General features: G+C 58.4%; 1 protein-coding gene across 2 annotated transcripts in view; it reads right to left on the reverse strand.

Annotated features, from left to right (window-relative positions):
* Positions 1-232: 232 nt before the first annotated feature.
* TMEM184B (transmembrane protein 184B) overlaps positions 233-19,564 on the reverse strand; it is a 48,669-nt gene continuing 29,337 nt past the window's right edge. The window contains exons 4-10 of one of the 2 annotated variants that reach the window (XM_023257710.2): positions 10,880-10,970; positions 10,328-10,403; positions 7,196-7,287; positions 6,056-6,225; positions 5,417-5,611; positions 3,619-3,639; positions 233-2,766 (exon numbers count right to left, since the gene is read on the reverse strand). In XM_023257710.2, the coding sequence (XP_023113478.1) occupies positions 2,525-2,766; positions 3,619-3,639; positions 5,417-5,611; positions 6,056-6,225; positions 7,196-7,287; positions 10,328-10,403; positions 10,880-10,970 (887 nt within the window). In that variant the 3' untranslated portion in view covers positions 233-2,524. The remainder of the gene's footprint in view (positions 2,767-3,618; positions 3,640-5,416; positions 5,612-6,055; positions 6,226-7,195; positions 7,288-10,327; positions 10,404-10,879; positions 10,971-19,564) is intronic. The other variant, XM_023257711.2, reaches the window with a different exon arrangement.

A 19,564-nucleotide genomic window follows, 5' to 3' on the forward strand; every position in this document is an offset into this window, starting at 1 on the left:
CCAAAGCTGCCACCGTGTCCCACCGGCTGGAGGAGGAGACACTTGGTCCGGTGGGAGCCCGGACCCCAGTGTCAGCCTCTGGCAATGTGGGCTTTTTTTCCCCCCATTACCTACACGTCACGTCCCGTCTCCTAGGATACCCCTGCCCACGACCACTCGGCCCACCCCCAAGCACGAACACGGAGGCCGGGAAGAGGAAGGGAAAAAAAAAAAACCTCACCCACAGGCAGAAGAGATTTCAATACAATCTATATTATCTCATATATAGATCTCTCACTTTATTTGCTCACTTCTGTCACGCATTTAAAATGTCAGAGACCAAAATAGAGCGGCTTTCTGGTGGAACTCATGGCAGTCATACGCGAGATACAAAACTAGGGGACTCTGTCCTCTCATACATCATACAATTAATTTTTCAAGTATCTTTTATGTACAAAGAGCTACTCTATTGGGGGAAAAAATTAAAACAAAAACAAAAACAAAAAACAAAAAAGACAGGTAGGTTATGCATCCTAGGAAGGAGGGGTGGAGTGGGCGGGCCCGCATTCCTAGGCCCTCATCTCCCCGGGGGGGCCGCCATCTCCTTGCCGCTGAGTCCCCCTCCGTGTCCCCCCACGGACCATGGCAGCCGGCCAGTGCCAGGGCGGGCAGAGACCGAGGGGGCAGGGAGTCGGCAGGGAGTTTGGCCTGGAGGGAGAGTCAGAGAAACAGATTCGCGAAAGCAGAGGTGGGAGCGGGGGAGGAGACTCTCCTCAGACAGCCCGCTCCCACTCGCTGCCTTCCTGGGCACTTTGGTCCCAGCGAGCCAGGCCCACCAGGCAGGGCCCCGAGAGCTGGCCTCCGGGACCCTTGCACGCAGGCCTCTGTGACCTGGGGGCCGGCTGGGTCACGAGGGCCAAAGGAAGCCTGGGAAGACGGCTGTCGTGGACCCCACCCCCACCCCCATCCCAGCAGACCCTTGGCACAGTTCATTCCAGTAATGAACGAAAAGGAAGAGACTCCACGGTGAAGTTCTGGTGCCACAGGGCAGGGCCCTCCTCACCCTGTCACCTTCTCCAGGCTGTTACAGCCCAAACCCCAGCGCCCTCTGGGTGTCAAAGGACAGAAGGCTCCGCCTGTATGATCGTTACATCGTTATCTGTCCAGAGGCTCTTCCGAAGAAAGACAGTGGCCGGCATAAGCCCTGCCTGCCTGGCGGGGCGGGGGGGGGGGTCCAGCCCTAGGAGGCTCCAGGTGTATGGGCGTGGAGGTGAGCGAGGGGAGGGGACCGGTGATCCTGGCCACCCCTAAGGCCCGTGTCCGAGGGTGCGTGGCCCAGCACTGCAGGATCCTGAGCGCCAGTAGCTTGAGAGGGCGCCCCCAGGGGCTGTCTGCGGCCAGACAGACTGAGGGCCTGGGAAGGGGGAGCTTTCGTATGTGACTAAGGCACAGAAGAGATGGGCCGAGGGGCCAGCCGAGGCAGGACACCAGGCCCTGTGTGGATACGGCGCCAGGAAGAGGAGTCTGGGGTTACCACTCCCACTTCCCAGCTCCCTGCTGCATGCCCCATCCTTCCGTCCTCCCTCCCACAGGACCGTGTTCCTCCAGAAGCTGGTCTGAGACGTGGAAACTCAGACCCTTCCCCTGAGGTGGGAAGGAGAAGCCCTAGGGAGAGGCCAGGACCCTGTGGAGGTTCTCACTGCTCAGCCCGCGAAGGAGGGTTGGGAGCCGCCGACGCTTTGAGCAGCCGGGAAGCAAGGGCCCTGCCCAAAATGCTCTCAAGAAGACAGACCCCAAGCGCTAGGGCAGTTGGGCTGCTGGCTGCCCTCCGCGGGCCAGGAGGAAGGGGCACGAGGCAGGCAGGAGGGGCCGCCACGGAGAGGACACCCAGGGGCCCAGAGACCCCTGCTTGGAGAGGTCCCGTCAACGGAGGAGGGGCCCAGATGCACCTGAGCGCCCTTCTGACGTGGGCCATGTGGCTCTTGGTGTCGCTCTGGTCCTTGCAGCATGCCAGGCAGGCCCTGGGTCAGGAGAGGCCACCGGGAGCATCTGGGTTCCCTCCTCCCCCTCCTGCCCGAGGTGAGGCTGATCTAGCAAGGACAGAGGGCACCGGGGAGGGAGCAGGCAGGAAAGAGCCCAGGTCAGAGTATTGCACGGTGTTGGGGGCAGGGCTGGAAGTCTCGCGGGGGAGCGCGTGACCCGCGTCGGGGCTGAGAGGGCTGCGGCCGCCGGTCCACCATGGCCACATGGCAGGACGCGCCACGGGGGCACGGGAGTCGCTCCTCGCATCCTCTGTCCCTCGCCCAGCAGCGCGGGGGTGGCCTTGTATAAATATTCCTGAAGGCTCGTCGTGAGCCTGGGCTGTCCCCCGGGCAGACGGCTCCTGGCTGTTCTTTTGGAAGCGACATGTGAGTGTTTCTGGTCCAATAAATTAACGGGCGACGCCAAAGCTGTGCCAGCCTGCCTCCCGGCCCGGGCGTGAGGCCGGAGGGGAGCACAGCCTGCCCTGAGCCGAGGCGCCAGTCCTCCCCACCAGCAGCCGCGCCTAGAACTCGTCGTCAGAGCTAAGCAGGAGAGTCTTCTCGTTGTCGCGGGCGCCACTGAGGCTGTGGGAGCGGGAGAGGCCGTGGGCGCCACCGCGCCAGGCGGGCCCGGGCTCCAGGGTGGACTGCTGGGTGTACTGCTGGTAGGCCGGCGAGAAGTTGTGGATGGCGTCCTGCACGATGTCGTGCGGGTTCATGGTCTCCTTGAGGCTGCTAGAGATGCTCTTCATGGGGGCGCAGCGGCCTGCAGGGTGGGAGCCCAGAGGCAGGGGTGAGGGGCCGGGGCAGCAGGAGGCCCCTGGTCCGGGGACTGCTCCCCACCCCAAGGCTCTGTCACCCAACCCGCCCCTTCCTGCAGCAGAGAACGGGGTCCCGCACACAAGGAGGCACAGGCAAAGGCACGGCTCTCTGGCCAGGGCACAGAGTGGGCGCTGAGCTAAGCGGCCACCGGAGGCTCGTGAGCCCGGCCGGCGGGAAAGGACCCAGGGTGGAGAATGGCATCCGGCAGACGAGGAGCCTGGCGTGCCCCCGGGAGGCCGGCGTGCTGGGGGAGGGGCCCAGCTCCACTCTGGGACGGGCACCGGAGTCTGCCTGACCAGCTCTGTCAGGGCAGGCGGCCAGGGGCCCGGGCCCACAGAGGGGCTGACGTAAGTCTTCACCGGCTCCCCTCTGAGAGGGCGGAAGCCGCCAGCCCTGACGTGCTTCCTCCCGACTCCCTCTCTAATGAACGGTCCCCGTGGGTTAAGGGGGGAGAACTGGCCCAGGCCATAAAACCTAGAGGTAAGGGATAAGCCCGGGTCTCCAAATTCAAATTTGGCATGCTCCTTCCACCTTCATGTTCTCGGCCATAGATTTCCCATTCGCAAGCCCCCGGAACCCGGCAGGGCACATTCCGGAACAACGAGAGACCAGAGTGGAAGCAGGCAAACTCTACAGAGCGCAGCCCTTGGCAGGCAGGTGCTGTGAGCTCTGCTGCCCGGGGGGTGCCTGTCGGGGAGACAGGGACACAGAGAAGGGGCTAGGGGGAGAGGCATGCTGGTGACAGTGACCAGGACTGACGTGCAGGACAGACGCATAGACCGAGAGCAGAACCTACCGTAAGGGCCGTATGTTGGTACTGCCCGCGGCCAAACCCGGGGCAAAAGCAGGGCGGAGAGGGGAGGGGAGGGGGAGAGAAGCCAGAGAAATAGAGAAGACAAGAGACACGGCTGAGTCACACCGTCTGCCCACTACCGAGGCCGGCACACCGAACCATGCGCCCTTCCCGCCTCCCCGCCAGGCCCCACCTAGCACCCGGGCAGCCCCGGCTGCCCCCTGGAGCCTGGCACCTGGCAGGGCATGTCTCCCAGGGATGACTCCTCCCACAGGGCTCGCGCTTCCGGTGGGGGGTGGCGGGGGGGGGGTGCTTACTTGTGCAGAACCCGCAGTCGAGGCGGCTTTGGACCCAAGCCTGATTGGAGGGCTGAGGGGTTAGCGAGTGGGCAACAGGCCCGGGCCCAGCACAGAGGTGGGGTCTTGCCTTTCCCCGGTAGGGCTGGCCTGGGGTCTTTGCTAGAGCCGGATTTCTAGCCACACTCCTTTTCGCTGGGGTGGATGTCTGGGAGCAGTGGGTGGGAAGAGGGCCACGGCAGAGCCACCGCGTGGGCCTTTTTAAACCTCAAGGGTCCAGAAAGGGTTCTCTGCTATGGCCCCAGGCTCCAGGCACAATGCTGGCTTTCCTAAGGGCACAGGCTCTTTCGGGACCAAGTCCAAGGGACATCGCTCTCAACACTGGGAGGGTGTTTGCCAGGTCCTTCCAGTGGGGGGCCCAGTGGGAAGCGGGTGGGACACCAGCTGGCAGCAGTGGGGCATGGCCAGCACAGCGCCTGGCACCGAGCAGGGGTGCCTACAGCCCTCGGCCGGCAAGCGTGCTGGGAGAACACGGTCGGGCGCATAAGAGTTGAGCGACCCGGTGTGCGGTTCAGTCCACAGGCATCTAGCGGGTCTCTCTCCAGCCAGGAAGAAGGGGAGGGGGCCGAGGGGCTCTGCTGCCGCCCTCCCCACCCCCACTCCCGGGGCCTGTGGTGGGCCTGGGCGCTAGGCCTGGGGAAGTGGGGTTCTACCCTCCAGCCACATGGAAGGGAGCCGCCCAGCAGCCCGACCTCCGGGTGGACGTGTTAGACCAGGAGCTTCCCCTCCCCAGACCCGCAGAAGTCATTTCAGGCGAGCCCGGCCTCCTCTTCCCACCCCCCGTGGCCATCCCCCCTCCGCCCAGCAGCAGCCAGAGGCAGGTCCCCTGACTCCAGGCCCCAGGGGGCTTGGGAAGCACCCCCTACCGCTAGGCCCAGACCACTTATTATCGCAGGATCTCGGAGGGTGGGCTCACACATGGGATTCTGAAAGGGTCTCCGGGGCATTCTAATGTACAACGGCGGGTGCCAACCTCTTCTAACAAAGAGGAAGATGGGCAGGTGTAAAGAGAAAGCTGTTAAAATCGATTACCATCTGAGCGTGTTTCTTAGAAGTAAACCGGGCTAAAAAGAACTTTAGAGAGGAGGCAATTACAGCACAGAATGCAAAGCCGCGTTTGGCGTGCGGAACCCCGAGGAACTTGTCTATTCTAGGGTCTCCACCCTGGCCTTCCCGTGGGGATATTGTGCTGTAGCATCTCGGGGGTCTCCATACTCCAGGCCTGCTGCAAGAGACAGGTGGGTCTCCAGCTTCCAGGACGTCCCTGCAACCTTGTGTTGGGGGCGGGGGGGAGAGCCTCGACCTGTGTCCCCTCTCCCACAAGTAAGCTGGAGACGCCTGACCTATCACCACCTGTCAGACACTGGGGGGCAGGAGGGGCCCTGGGGCGGGGCCGGGGAAGGCTTCTCCCGCCGGGGAGTCATCTCCAGGACCCTGGCTCATACCTTGCGCATCCAGCCTCTTGTCAGCATAGACCTTGTAGGTGAAGGCGTGCCGCAGGGCGAGAGCCGCAAAGAACATCTCCACACAGATGATGAAATCCTGGTAGCCGGCGGCCACGGTGCCCTCGCCCACAGACACGCGGGCCGAGTGGATCTTGGGGATGGCCCCACACTTCTCTAGGATGGCCAGGAGCATGCCTGGAAGGGGAAGCATGGGCATGTGGCCCTAGACTGGACCCCTCCTCTGGTCCCCCCTTCCTCCCTGGAGCACTGCCCGAATGTCACTCCCGCCAGGAAGGATGACAGCCGGGGTCCACGGTTGCTCCCCCCTGGGTCAGGGATGCCAACACCAAGCTGAGGCCTCAGGAAACCCCACTCTATTGGCTACTTGCTGGCCACCAACACTGAGATGTCACCAGTTACATGGGGTTCCCTGGATCCCCCGTCCATGAAGCGGCCCCACCGAAGATCCCCCGTGGCCAGGAGGTGCCCAGTGGACAGAGACCCTCTGGGCTCCAGGCTGGGATCATCCAGGGACAGCACAGGCCCCATGGGCACTGGGACAAAGAGCAGGAGGAGGGGACATATCTTAGGGGACAGGGCAGCATGGGCTGGCCTCACAGGGGCTGGGAAGAGGCTCACCTTGCCAGAAGGAGAGAAAGATGACGGACTTGACCATGAAGAACTTGAGGACAGGGCTGTAGGGGCTAAGCAGGTCCCGGGTGGCAAAGTAGAAGAGGAAGAGGGCGTAGAGAGCTAGGCTGACGGAGATGTTGTAGATGATGGTCACGTAGAGGTAGCCGCTGGTGACACTGTGGGGAACACGGAGTGTTCTCTGGCTTGGACAGAGCTTTCTGAGGGACAAGGGGTCTCCCTCCCTCCTCTACCCCTCCAGTATGCCAAACCCCACGGCGGCTCTCAGCAGTGGCCCCCAAGCTGTGCCCCACGAGCCACTGAGAAAGGGCTCAAAGCGACCAAAACATCAGGGGGCGGAGGAGGGGAGGCGTGCAAGGGTGTGCACCCGGGGTGCAGCCGGCCCTGCCGCCTCTGCTTTGCTCACAGGTGTGTCCAGGCTGCAGGCCTGCGGCTCTGGTGCCCAGGCTCCTGGTGGGGACACCAACACGGAAGCCAACAGCACCGGGGTTGGGGGCGGGGGTTCATCCCGACGGTCAGGCAACAGGCGTCAGAGTGACACGGAGTTCGGCTTTGCTCTTTTCTCTTGAGCCAAGTCACGTCCCCCTCTGAGCCTCAGTCTGCTCACCTGCCCCGGTGGGGCCATCACGCGGGGTACAGCGGGTCTGCACAAAGCGTCTGCAAGCACAGGGCCTGGGTACGCGGGCACCGTCACTAACCCGCAAAACGGAATGAAATCCGCGTGGGAGAAGTCTTCTACCCGGGGACTCATGACAGGCCTCTCAGGGCTCGGACCTTCTTGCTCCCTGCCTTGGGGGTGGTCGCTGTCCCTTCTTGACCCACCCCTGGGGCACCACTCTGGAGGCCGTCCGTGAAGGGGATGTGTGCGGAGGGCTGACTCCTGGGCTGCAGGCGGGGCCGGGTGTGATGGCTGTCACTGCCAGGCTTGGGCCTTGCAACTCGGGGGTGCAGGGAGGCGTGGGGAGGGCCGCGCTGTGCTTGGCCTCCCCTCTAAGGAAGGTCATGGGCGTGCAGCCAGTCTACAACCACTCCCTTCCCTGAGGCAGGGCATCAGCCTCTGGGCAGGCCCACCCACTCCTGCACCCACACTCCTCCCCCCGACGCCCCTCAGGGGGACCCGCTGCTTACTCAAAGTCACCATCCCGGTACTTGCCGAAGGCCTGGAGGACCACGGTGCTGACAGCCATGAGTGGCTTCACCACGCAGAACTGCAGGGTGGCCTGTTGGGGGAGAAGGTCAAGAATTGAGGGTGAGTGAAGGAACTGTGTGACAAGCACTCCTCCGGCCAGCTGGGCCTGTGCTGGATGCTGGGGGGCGGGGTGGGGGGGGCCCCATGTCCTGCCCCGAGGGGACTGCCTTCTGGAAGAGGAGACGGATTCTATGGGGGTCAGCAAGGCAGTTGTGCGAGCGGAAGGAAGGAAGGAAGGAAGGAAGGAAGGAAGGAAGGGAGGGAGGAAGGGAGGACAGCCACTGGAGGGGCGTAGAAGCACAGAAGAGCCCATCAGAGAGGGCTCCTCAGAAAAGGGGCCAGAAGGAACGTGCCAGAGAGACGGGGACAGCAGAGCACGCAGCTCCTATAGACGGAGAGGCTGAGAGCAGACACAGGCAAGCAGGAAGATGCTGGTGATGGGCAGCGGGCAGGAAGGGGGCCAGGGTCCCGCTCGAGGCCTCCTCATCCACCCCCGGGTCTGGCTCCTGGCCCCATGCCGGTTTATGCCGAGCTGGGGGGTCTCCCTGGGGCTGGAGCCCAAAGCACAAGGTCTGGAGCCCCGAATCCGAGTCTGAATCCTGGCCTCACTACCATCTGGGGAAGCTCAAGCGAGCGGTCACTTAGCCTCTGAGTGGCCACTTCACTGGTAAACGGATGGAACCAGCGCCACGTCGCAGGGCTGAAGGACACTCTCCCCCCTCTCTGTGTTCAATAAAGGCCTCCACTGATCTGCTAGGCCACTGGCAGAATTCCTAAACCGGGTCCTCCCAGGGCCCTACAGAGGTTCCAGTAAACTCCAGGACAACCCAGGGGGCCCATAAAACCACCAGGATCACCGATCTTTTGAAATCAATAAACCTAAGGCCAAACCACAAGGCCCCTTCGGTAGAGGTGGGAGCAGCTTTAAAAGGATAAGCCAGGGGCACCTAGGGTGGCTCAGTTGGTTAAGCGTCCACCTTTGGCTCAGGTCATGATCTCACCGTTTGTGAGTCTGAGCCCCACATTGGGCTCGCTGCTTGTCAGTGCAGAGCCTGCTTCGGACCCCCTGCCCCCCTCTCTCTGCCCCGCCCCCCCCCCCCCCCAGCTTGCTCTCTCTCTCCCAAAAATAAACATTAAAAAAAAAAAAAAGGAGAAGCCAGTGTGGCTCGAAGCCAGGCAAGGACCCTGGGGCAGTGACAGTAACTTGTTGAACCCAAAGTTTCTGCCCCGTCGGGGACCTGAGTGCAGTTTGTGGGGAGTCCCGGGGGAAGGGGGAGGGTTGAGCTGTGGGGAAGCACGTGTGACGGGGACAGAGGTGCGATGCTGCCACCAGCCAACCCTCACACCTTGAGGGAGCAGGACCAGCACGTTCGGGGAAGAGGAAAGAGCAGCAGTCTGTGCCCAGGGAGAATTAAGAGCCCGCCAACAGGCCGGTGCCGTCCTGGTCAGCTGGGGAAACCAAGGCACAGAGAAGCTGAAGGGGCAGGAGAGGCCGCAGAGCCTTCGCTCAACCACACCCCTGGATCGGGTCCGAAATCAGTCAGTGGTTCCCAGCCAGGCTGGACATCAGAACCACCCGCGGAGCTATAAACACATTCCGGGCCCGGAGCTCCCTAACAGACCTTCTCCGTCAGGCTGGGGTGGGGGTGGCTGGCCAGAGAGTCTCTACCCTGAACCGGCTCTCCAGGAGATTCAGATACTGGGCGCTGGCCCTGCGTTTCTCGGGAGGAAACTTTCTCCCAAGCGAAAGGGGTGCTGTTTTTATCCTCTTTCCTCTTCCGACCTCTCCCTGCCACCTCCAGGAAAGTCAGCAGGACGTCCGAACCCACAGGGCTGGGGAATCATTTATAACAAGGCTACGCAAGCTAGCGATCATGGGATCAAAACTTTGTACACAATATACTCATCAAAGAAGGCAGTGAGTCACAGCTGGGCCCTGGGCGGCTGGAAGGCTGGTAAACAATGGCTCTGAAAGGCCCCACCCACCGTGACCCCAGGACAGTTTTAACTCTTGCCCTCCGGGCCCAGGAGGGAGACTGGGGATCTAGAACACCCAAGGGAAGGCAGAGCTGGAAGCAGCAGTGTAGACCTGGTACGTCCAGGTAGGTGCTTTCGTGGGCACGTCCACACTGCAGGCAGCCCCCGCCCCCACCCGCCCTGCACAGAGGGGAGCGGAAAGGCCAGCCCTCTGGTGGCCACAGTGATCAGCTGTGGTTTTCATCTCCCCTTGCGACTACTCTCTAGGCGACGCTGGAGGGGCTGGCAGAGGTCTTGGCACCAAAGGGAAGACTAAATTGAGGTCATACTGGCGAGGTGTGGCACCTCTCCGAACAAGAGACAGCGGGCTCCGTGCCAGTCTGTGTCGCTTGCTTTGTACCCACCGCCGCACCTGTTCCTTCAACCATCCCTCAAGAAGTATCATTGTGCCTATTTCACAGAAGGAGAAGCTAGCTAAGTAAGGCTCAGAGAGGTTACATAACTTAGCCAAGGTCACACAGTCAAGAGGAAAAGCTGAAAATCAAACTCAGGTGGGCAGACACCCAGGCCCATGCACTTAACCACAACACCACACTGCCTCCGCCCAGGCTACTCGAGACCACAGGGGAGGCAACCGAGGAAACCGGAAGCTGGTGGTCTGCCAACGGAGACATGGGGAACAGACCAGAGACTGCACAGGCCCGTCTTGGCATGTATCTTTCACGCAGAAGCCCTCCTGGCCTCCAGCCGCAGCTGAGGTTTCAAACTGAGATTCTAGAATCCCCACGCGCTTTCCGATCCCCCCCCCCCCCCCCCAGCCACCGAGACTTGGTCAAAGTGAGCAAAAGTATGGGACCGCTTCGCGCCCCAGGGCCGTTCCAGACATCTTCAGGACGCCCACCGCTGCCCCCTGGAGCACACCCTGCGAACGCGCGTGCATTCCTGCCAGCGTGGGGAGTGGGTGCCGGGGCTGGGAGGTGGCGGCCCCACAAGTGGGTCCCCAGGGCCCTACGTCCGCCTCTGCCACTTGACAACCAGGGGCTCCCGGTCCCTGGCCGGTAACCCTTGCCCGGGGCGGCCGCGGGGGCACACACCTGCTTGCAGAACCGCAGGAATCCGATGGAGTAAGTCTTTCCCCAGAGGCAGCATGTGCCATACACACAGCTGGACCTGGAAGAGACAAGCGGAGAAGGGGGTCGGCGGGCAGGCAGCCAGGATTCAGGAATGGTGGGGCTGGGGAAGGCCGCCCTCCCTCACATACACACGAGTCCGGGTGGAGGGGACTGGGCTGGGAACGGGGCACAGAGCCCAGGCCGAGCACACGGAGAGACAAAGGGAGGTGTGTGCGCCTGCGGGAGGGCTCGAGGGAGCGGGGTACGCTGGCCGGGGCGGCAACAAACCAAGGTAAAAAGCAGTGAAGGGAAAAACCGCCAGAGGGAAAAACAGGCAGACGGGGAGGGACGGGAAGAGAGAGAGAGAGAGAGGCCCTCCTCCCCCGAGTCCCAGTGAACAGTGTGGCTCAGGAAGTGTGGCGGGGCGCCTCAAAGCCAGGTCGAGGGCAGAGGCGGTCCGTGCGTCCAGCTGACGCCAGGACAGGCCCAGGAAACGGGGTGCTGTGGGGAGCTCCAGGGAGACTTCATACTCACTCGATGGGCTTCCCTCTGATCTCTGACATGATGGAACTTTCTCCCCCGAGGTACTCATAGCACAGGCTCAGGAAATTATAGATGACCAAGGCTGTGAAAAGCGTCCAGAGAAAACCACTCAAATCAACAGGATGGGTAAACAGATAGTGGAATTCTAAACAGCCACGGAGACGAAGCGCCCCAGTCAGGGGCAGCAAGGCCGCAGGGACGTGAGGACCCACACAGGGATTCCGTTTGTGACCGAGATCAGGCAACGCTAAGTCATGTTGTTTCGGGCCGCGCACATGACGCTGCTGATCGTACCGGAAACACAGGGAGGCAATCGACACAAAGTTCCAGATTGCGTGGGGACGCCGCAGGAGCGGGAGACCAGGACGGGCTCACAGGGCTGGTGGGAGCCAGCCACGGGCACATTCTGGGGTTCAACAGGTACTGGCTTCATGACTGCTTGTTAGTTTCAGACACTTTTCTGTTTGTGTGGTGCCGGATCACAGTTTTACAACACAAGAAGCACAGAACATTCTCTAGAGGGATCTCAGGAGAAGTTTTTACAAGATTGAGACAGGAGCACCTTTGTCCGTTCAGCAACCTGCAGTGATGTGACAGTGTGCCCACATCACCATCAACTCTGCGGGTGCACAAACATCGTGGGAAGCTGGGCCGGCTCATTCTGGATGCGGCTCGATGTCACCGCAAAGACACAACTCAGCAACAGTGACCGACGGCACAGAAGTATGTCGTCCATGCTACAATTCTAGCAAAACGCTGTGAGCGGGTCTCCTGGTCAGAGGATTTCTGCGGGGCCAGCAAGATGAAGGCTGCAGCCTGCCGGGTGCTAGAAGCCCGGGGACGCACCAGGGGCAAGGACGGGGACGGCGGAGGAGCAGGAGGAACACAGCAGAGGCCGCCGGAGGGAAAAGGCACAGGAGGAAGACTGAGCAGAGCAGGGGAACTCCAGAACATCCAGCAAAGGATGGACTGAGGGTCCAAATGGGATCAGGGGACAGGAAGGGCAGGGTGGGTACCAGTGGCCCTGCCTCCAGAGGGTTCCTTCTCATCTGTTCCTTGCTGTCCCCCCGTAGTACAGAGGCTTTGAGGCTCCTGGTGCAGCCCTGGGCTTGGCGTTCAAGGTTTTTCCACAGCGACCTGGCCCCCGCCCACCCTTCCCAGCAACTAGATACCCCTCTTTCCCGGCAGGCTATGATGTTCTCCATGCTTTTGCCCTTGCCGATCCCCCTACCTGGGGCGCCCTTCTCTCCGTGCTCCCGGTCCCCGTGGAACCTATCAGCCCCCCTGAGAAGTCTCTGGCCCCTCGCCACGGAGGCTGGTGTGTTCTCACCCACGGAACTGCTGATCCGCAGACGCTGTGCGGTACTTCCCGCCCCGCAGTGTGGCTGAGCGTGATCCCTGACTGCTGTCACTGGACTGCGGCCCCTGGAAGGGGCCCACTTCTTCCCCAGAGCAGGACACCGCGCTCGGCACTAATGCAGGACTACCTTGAAGTGGAGCACATCCAAGCCTGGTGACAGAGCTATAGGCAAACAGTGGCCTCCAGCAATTGGGAAAAGGAGTATTTTTGAGGTGCTTCCTACCACTCCGTTGCTCTAACCTACTAAGGGCTCACAGCTGGGATGGGTAGCACCCAATATACACGACCCACAGCACCCACCACACTGTGCTGTGACCGTCCCTCTATGGACACACAGCAGAGGGTTTGCAACACGGGTTTGCCACCGGTTAGCTGTGGGCCTCTCTGTGCCTCTGTCTCCTCATCTGGTAGATGGGGACAGTAAAGGTACCTGCCTTGCCAGGTGGTCTGAGTACGCCAAGGACTCAGAAGAGGGGTTGGCACTCAGCAGTGCTCACTAGGTGGCCAGTACTGTTTACCTGCTTGTCTTGCGTGAGGGCTAGCATCCCTGGATGGGGCGGAGGACGCTGTAAGCTCCCTGCCTGGCATGGGAGCAGCTCTGGATACGTGGGGACTGCAGAAATCTCCACCGAGCCCCAAAGCACTCTTCAGTGACAAGAACTTTGGGGCTAAAAGAGGGTGGGCGTCAAGCCAAATCTGACAGCAGTCTGCTAATGTCCAAAACCACACAAGGCCAAGTAGACTGGATGTGTCCATTCCAAGCTGGGTCCAGCTACCTTGTGGCCAATGGTACTTCCCAAAGATGGCCACACCCGGGGACACTGACACCCCTCTGTGGGGAGACAGGGTCTTCCTCCCTCTGTCTGCATCTGGGGGGACTGCGGTGACTACAGCAGAGGCGATACTCCAAGACGTCTGACGCTGGGGTTAGAGGAGGCCTCTGTCGTCTGGTTCTTTCTCTGGAGATGCCCGCCCTTGGACACAGCCACCATGTTTCAAGGAAGGCCAAGCCAGCCCACGTGGTGAGACTACCCAGAGTGGCTCACGCAGGAGGAACTGAGGACCAGCCGATGCCAGCATCGACTGCCAGACACATGAGTGAACCAGACTTCGGATCCCACCCCAGATGAAGGTCCCCCAGTGGAAGCCCAGATAGCAAGGCACAGGGACAGACCATCCCCACTGTGCCCTTTTCAAATTACTGAACTGCACTGTCCATGAACAAAAGAAATGGTTGTTTTACACTAGTCTGTCTGGGGTGATTATTTATGCAGCCATAGTAAACGTATACATATACATATGTGTGTGTATATATGTATGTGTATATATATATGTATATATGTGTGTTGTATAAATATGCATACATGCATATAATGCGTGTGCATATATGTGTATACATATTTGTATATGGGGGTATATAATATACATGTGTACACGTATATATGCATGTGTATGTGTATTTACATGTATGTATGTGTGTATACATGTGTTTTTGTGTATATGCATATACATAAATGTGTGTATATTTGTGTATATGCATGTATGTATATGTGTGTGCATATATGTATATGCATACGTGTGTATGTGGGCACATATGCGTATACATGTGTGTGTGCATGCACATGTTTGTGCATGTGTACATATGTGCATACATGTGCACACAATGTGTGCATGTGTGCGTATGTGTATTATATGCGTGTACATATATGTATGTGGGTGTGTACATACGTGTATATGCATGTACATACACGTGTAAGTGTGCATATAGTTATATATGTGTGTGTGTACATGCATGTGTGTGTGTGTGTGTGTGTGTGTGATATAAAACCACTCCTGGAATTGCCAGGATGTGCGATGGGCCTCTCACACCTCTGTGGCAGCCTGTTCTGATGCCTCTGCTAACTCCCAGGGGCAGGCCCTGAGGTGCCACCTCTCCCTTGGCAGCCCTCTGTCCATTGCCCGGCTCGCTCCGCACACCACAGTCTCCCTATTGATCCGTCCGATCCTTCCTGTTCAGGGGCAGCATAATGAAGCAGGACAGCCGTGGACCCTGGGGCCGGGCTATCAGGGTACAGATGGCGGGCCCACCACCTATGAGCTGTGTGACCTCAGGCAGGTTTCTTAAGTGCTCTGTGCCTTGCTTTCTTCATCTGTAAGCCATGGAAAACAGCAGCTCCCTCCTTGTGGGGCTGCTGTGAGGAAAGGGCCGCGTGTGACTCCTCTGGTAAGGCTGAGCTCACACTGAGCAACCCACAGTGTGTTACCTACTGCTCTTTCGAGACTGTACAGTCCTTGCAGGCAGGAACTGAGGCCTACCCCTGACTACCAGAGGGCCTGGCACTCACACTCAATCAGCACAGAAAGAAGAAACAGACGGACGTGGGCCTTAACTTGGGGTGAAGCTCGGAGAGGCGGGCAGGCGGGGCCGGCACAGGGCCTGCACCCCGTTCTGCACCCACGGAGCTCACCCTTCCTGGGCTGCGCAGCTGCGCCCGCACCAGGCAATCAGACTCTGGTTCCCAAAGACAAAAACCCTCGAGAGAAGCCACGGGGGCAGAGGCTCATCAGCCCCCTTGCCCGGAACCACCCTCCAAAGCCAGGCCGTCTTGTAACCCACTCCTGAGAGGACCTTGGCGTCTGAGCTCACATCCTTTCCCGTGTCACAACACACGTCAGCACCCTCCTGAGTTACGTGGCTGAGCTGTCTACCCACAGCCAGCCCTGCGTTCGACTGGCTAGAATCATCAAATTTCATCCATCTCTCTCTCTCAGTGCAAGGTTCTTGACCTTTTACCAGTGCTCTAGGGCCAGCTGGTCTGTAAAATGCCAATTCGCTGACGGTTTCCTTTCAAGAATCATTAGTGAGTCAATAATGCACTCTTAGAGAAGGGAGACGAGATAGAATCTCCTCGAGATGACTCAAACAGCCCACATCAGCACCCATTGACCATCTGCACAAATCAATCCCCTCCTAGGAAATTTCCCCTCCTAGGAAATTACAGAGCTAGGCAAAACACTACCCCCACCCCAGCAAGGGTGTCTGCAGTGGACAACTTTACCACCGCCCCCCCCGCCCTCCCCCCACCCCGAACAAACATGAAAACATGCCGGCCCTGGGCCCGAGAAGAGCAAAACTGCTGAGTTGGGGGTCAGCAGTGCACTTCTTAGGCAACAGGCTGTTGCCCGCCTGCCCTTCTGACCACAGCTCCGGTTCTGCCCCAGAGACACAAAGTGACTCTATGCCTCCCTAAATACTAACGACAGCTTGGTGCCGGGCTCTGTGCTCGGCCCCGTGGACACATAAGCGACCAAGGGACCCACAAACCAGGCCCTCCAGTCTAGAGGGGGAGCATCCGGCATGAGGGAAGGGATGGTCCTTCTCTCTGTCCTGCCCTGGACCATCAGGCACCTGGAACTTTCTGCTCCATTCTAGATACAAAATCTTAAATGGACTGGGGCAAAGGTACACAGGCAGGAGCAAAGGAAATGGAGATGAAATCAAGATCATACTAGAGCCTTGAGGCCCGGAGAAAAGACAGTACGGTCACTCTCTTCATATAAAGGACATGACGTGGTCCAGAGAGTCAGACGGGACCCGCCTGTCTGACAGGGGGCAGATCCTAGGCTTTTGGCCTCATGTAAGAAACAACTGCCAACAGGCCATCGTCAGAGATGAAAGGTAGTGAGCTCTGTGCCAGTGGAAGCTAGCAATCAGAGGCTGGAGAGTCTCTTAGCAGACATTATAAAGGACTCTTAAGAGACCTAGTCTTTACAGGTCCCTTCTGTCCCTGAGACTCGGGCCCTTCTGTCCTCACTGGAGGCTTCTCTAACCCACAGCTGCCTGGACAGGAGTCCTCACAAGCTCCCCGCTACAGGTCAAAACGGGCACATCTGTCTGTTCGTTCAGTAACCACTCACTAGACGCCTCCGATGTGCCACGCTCCGTGTGCGGAACCTCGGTGACCCTGGGGGCAACCTACTGCTGTTCCACACTCGCCACCTCCAGGCACCTGCAGCACCTACAGCTGGCCCTGTGGCCCAGCCTTCTTCGCCGCCCCACGTTGGGCTCTGCGCCGACAGTACGGAACCTGCCTGGGATTCTCTCTGCCTCTTCCCCACTTGCTCACAAGCTCTTGCTCTCTCGCTCTCAAATAAATAAAAAAATGGAAAAAAAAATATGTGTTTTCAATTTGAGAGAGAGAGAGAGGGAGGGAGAGAGAGAGAGAGAGAGAGAGAGAGAGAGAGAGAGAGAGAGAATGCAAGTGGCATACAGGGGTAGAGATGAAAGAGAGAATCTTAAGCAGGGTCCACGCTCAGCATGGAGCCTGATGCGGGGCTTGATCCCAAGACCCTGGGATCATGACCGGAGGCAAAATCAAGAGTCGGATGCTCAACCGACTGAGCCACCCAGGCGCCCCTGGAAAACTTAATTCTGACCACTTTGGACCAGAATCTCCAATGGGAGCTTCAGAACACGCTTCCCCCTCTTTTTCAATGATCACCGTGGACAGGAATGGATGCCACTCGCTGCAGCCATGGTGGGCCGGGGGTTTGCCCCGAGCTGCTCCAACAGCAGCTCTCTCCAACTCCCTTGTGGCTTTTCCGTCCTTTCAATTCTGCTTAGTGCTGCTTCCTGCCATCCACATCACTGTTTCTGACGCCTCTTCTGACTGGTTTCCTCTCAATACCTTTCTTCATTCTGATCGACAGCTCCTGTCATTGCTGGCTCTGGCAGCACCCTGGACAGCCACCCCTGGTCCACCACGGCCAGCGAGTGCCTGGCAGCACCCTGGCCGGTGAGTCTCTTGTGACACCTGCGTGTGTGGCCCTCGGCTGGCTTCGGGTGACCCTGCTGTACTCTCTCTGCCTAGGAAGACACTTCCCTTTGGGCCGGATTCCAGGAAGCAACGTTTGTCCACAATATGAAACAGGGTGGATGAAGCGTCGTTCTTGAACTGTTTCTCTCCAGGCACGTAAAATCTCCTCTCCTAACCAGAGCTCATGATTTTCCACCCGAGAAACCCATCTTGCACTCCTCCACCCAGGCTGACACGCAGGGCAATTCTGGGGACCAAAGTCCCCCTGGGTGAGTCTGGCCTCTGGCAATTACTCTCCAGGTGATCGTAAGTTTCTTCACTGACTCAAATTCTTTTCTCCGCACGTGTAAAGTGGGGATGATCGGATATCCACCAGGTAACTGGGAGGGGAGAATGAGCTAACAGTACCGAAAAACAGGTGGTAAAACTGCAATGCTACACAAACAGGTTTAAGAAAACAGTGCTTGGGGCGCCTGGGTGACTCCTTAGGTTGAGCAGCCGGCTTCGGCTCAGGTCACAAACTCATGGTTCATGAGTCCGAGCCCCGCGTCGGACTCTGTGCGGACAGCCTGGAGCCTGCTTCAGATTTTGCGTCCCCCTTCTCTCTGCTCCTCCCCTGCTTGTGCTGTGTCTCTCTGTCTCTCAAAAATAAATAAACATACAAAAAAGTAAAGGAAAAAAAAAAAGAAAGAAAACAGTGCTTGCATAAAGCGATGGGAGAAGTCAGGTCTCCCTCCTCTGAGCTCTGGCCCCTCTGCACCCCTGATCACAGAGCTCCCCAGGGCGGTCTCAGAGTCATCATTAGGGGCTACCCTCGCCCTGAGCACGAGCACTACATACATGCAGGGGGCTCGTTCTGCCCTCCTCTGTCTCCCTGCCCCGATGGCACAACCTAGCGCCACGTGAATCACAGCCCTTGCCAGATGGGAGAAATGTGACCCTGGGTGAGCCATTTACTTCTTTGAGATGCAACCCCCACTTTGGAAGACAGCAATACTGCCATCAATTTGCGGGGTTCAGTTCTACTTGCTGTCCCCCCCCCCCCCAGTGAAATGCCACTGAAGTGAGAACAGGTCGGGGGGTGGGGGAGGGGAGAGTACAAACCTTCACGCACAAGGAGACAGCCGACCAGAGATGCTGCCCACAGCTCTGAAAGATACAGTGTGGTCACCGACCCGGAGATGGGGGGAGGCCAACGAGAACCCCGGAGAAGCCCTAAAACTGGACACGCTGGGCAGTTCTGATGGCTGTGGGTGAGGGTGCAAACGGGAAACTCAGCTACAAGTCTCCACACGGAGCTACTGGGTTTGTACTTTCAGAGCAGGTGGAGGCGGTTCTGTCCTCGGAGAGCAAGGCTCAGCGGAGGGCAACGAGATGGCCAGAAAGTGGGCAACGCCTGAATGCGACGGGCGAGATGCCAGGTCCCTTGCCCCATCTGCGCCCTCAACTCAGCCTGCCCAGCTTTTGCCTCCCAGGCTGGAAGCAAGAACACTGTTCTCTGGGGAAACAGGCCCAGAATCAAAAAGTCTTCATTTGGTGCCTGCCCCCTGCGCTGCTCCCCTGCATAAAAATGGCAGAGGGCACATCACGTTACCCAACTGGGAGGCCCAGCAGTTTTAAGCCCCATTTTCTTTTTTTTAAAAGACAGAGAGAGAGATAGTGCGCATAAGCAGGGAAGAGGGGCAGAGGCAGGGGGAGAGAAGGCGAGAGAGGGAGAGAATCTCAAGCAGGTTCCACACTCAGCACTCTCTCTCTTTCTCTCAAAAATGAATAAACATTAAAGAAAATAATAAACAAATAAATAAAGCCTTTGATCGAAAAGCTCAAGGGTGAAGATTAAAACAAAACAAAACAAAACAACAGCTCCTTGAAAACAGAACAAAAAAAAAAAGCTCGAAAATTATAAAGAAATTCTGAGCTTCAATCCAGAAGCACAACATCCTACAAACAGGAATTCCAGAAAGGGAGGATAAAGTGGTGGGGGAAAGTTACCAAGAAACATACAAGAAAATTGCCCAGAACCTCAGGACAGGGGTTTTCCACACGGAGAGGGCCCACGAGATGCCCCGCACGAGGAACGTCCCATTACCTGGGAGATTCTCAAACACGGGGGATAAAGGCACGGTCCCAAAAGCAAGCCTTAAAAAAGTAAGTCACATACAGGCATTAAGGGTCAGCATCCAGCAGACTTTCCCCAGACAACACTGAAAGCTAAAACACAGGGGGAAACACGTCTTCAAAATTCAGAGGGAGGATGATTTCCAACTTAGAACTGGATTCCTGTCAAACTCCAAATAGGACAATACAGTAAAAATAGTTACAGATAATTTTCAGATTTTAGGCTTTTCAGGCACTTTTTTTTTTTTTTTTTTTTTTTGCCAGGAAGCTCTGGGAAGGTAGGTACTGACCAAAAAAGGGGGAGTAGACCACAAATAAGGGAAAAAAATGGCATCCAGGGAACAGGCGATTCAGCAGAGGAGACAAGCAGGATTCGAGAAT

The sequence above is a fragment of the Felis catus genome, chromosome B4 (genome assembly GCF_018350175.1).
Source record: "Felis catus isolate Fca126 chromosome B4, F.catus_Fca126_mat1.0, whole genome shotgun sequence".
NCBI lineage: Eukaryota > Metazoa > Chordata > Mammalia > Carnivora > Felidae > Felis > Felis catus.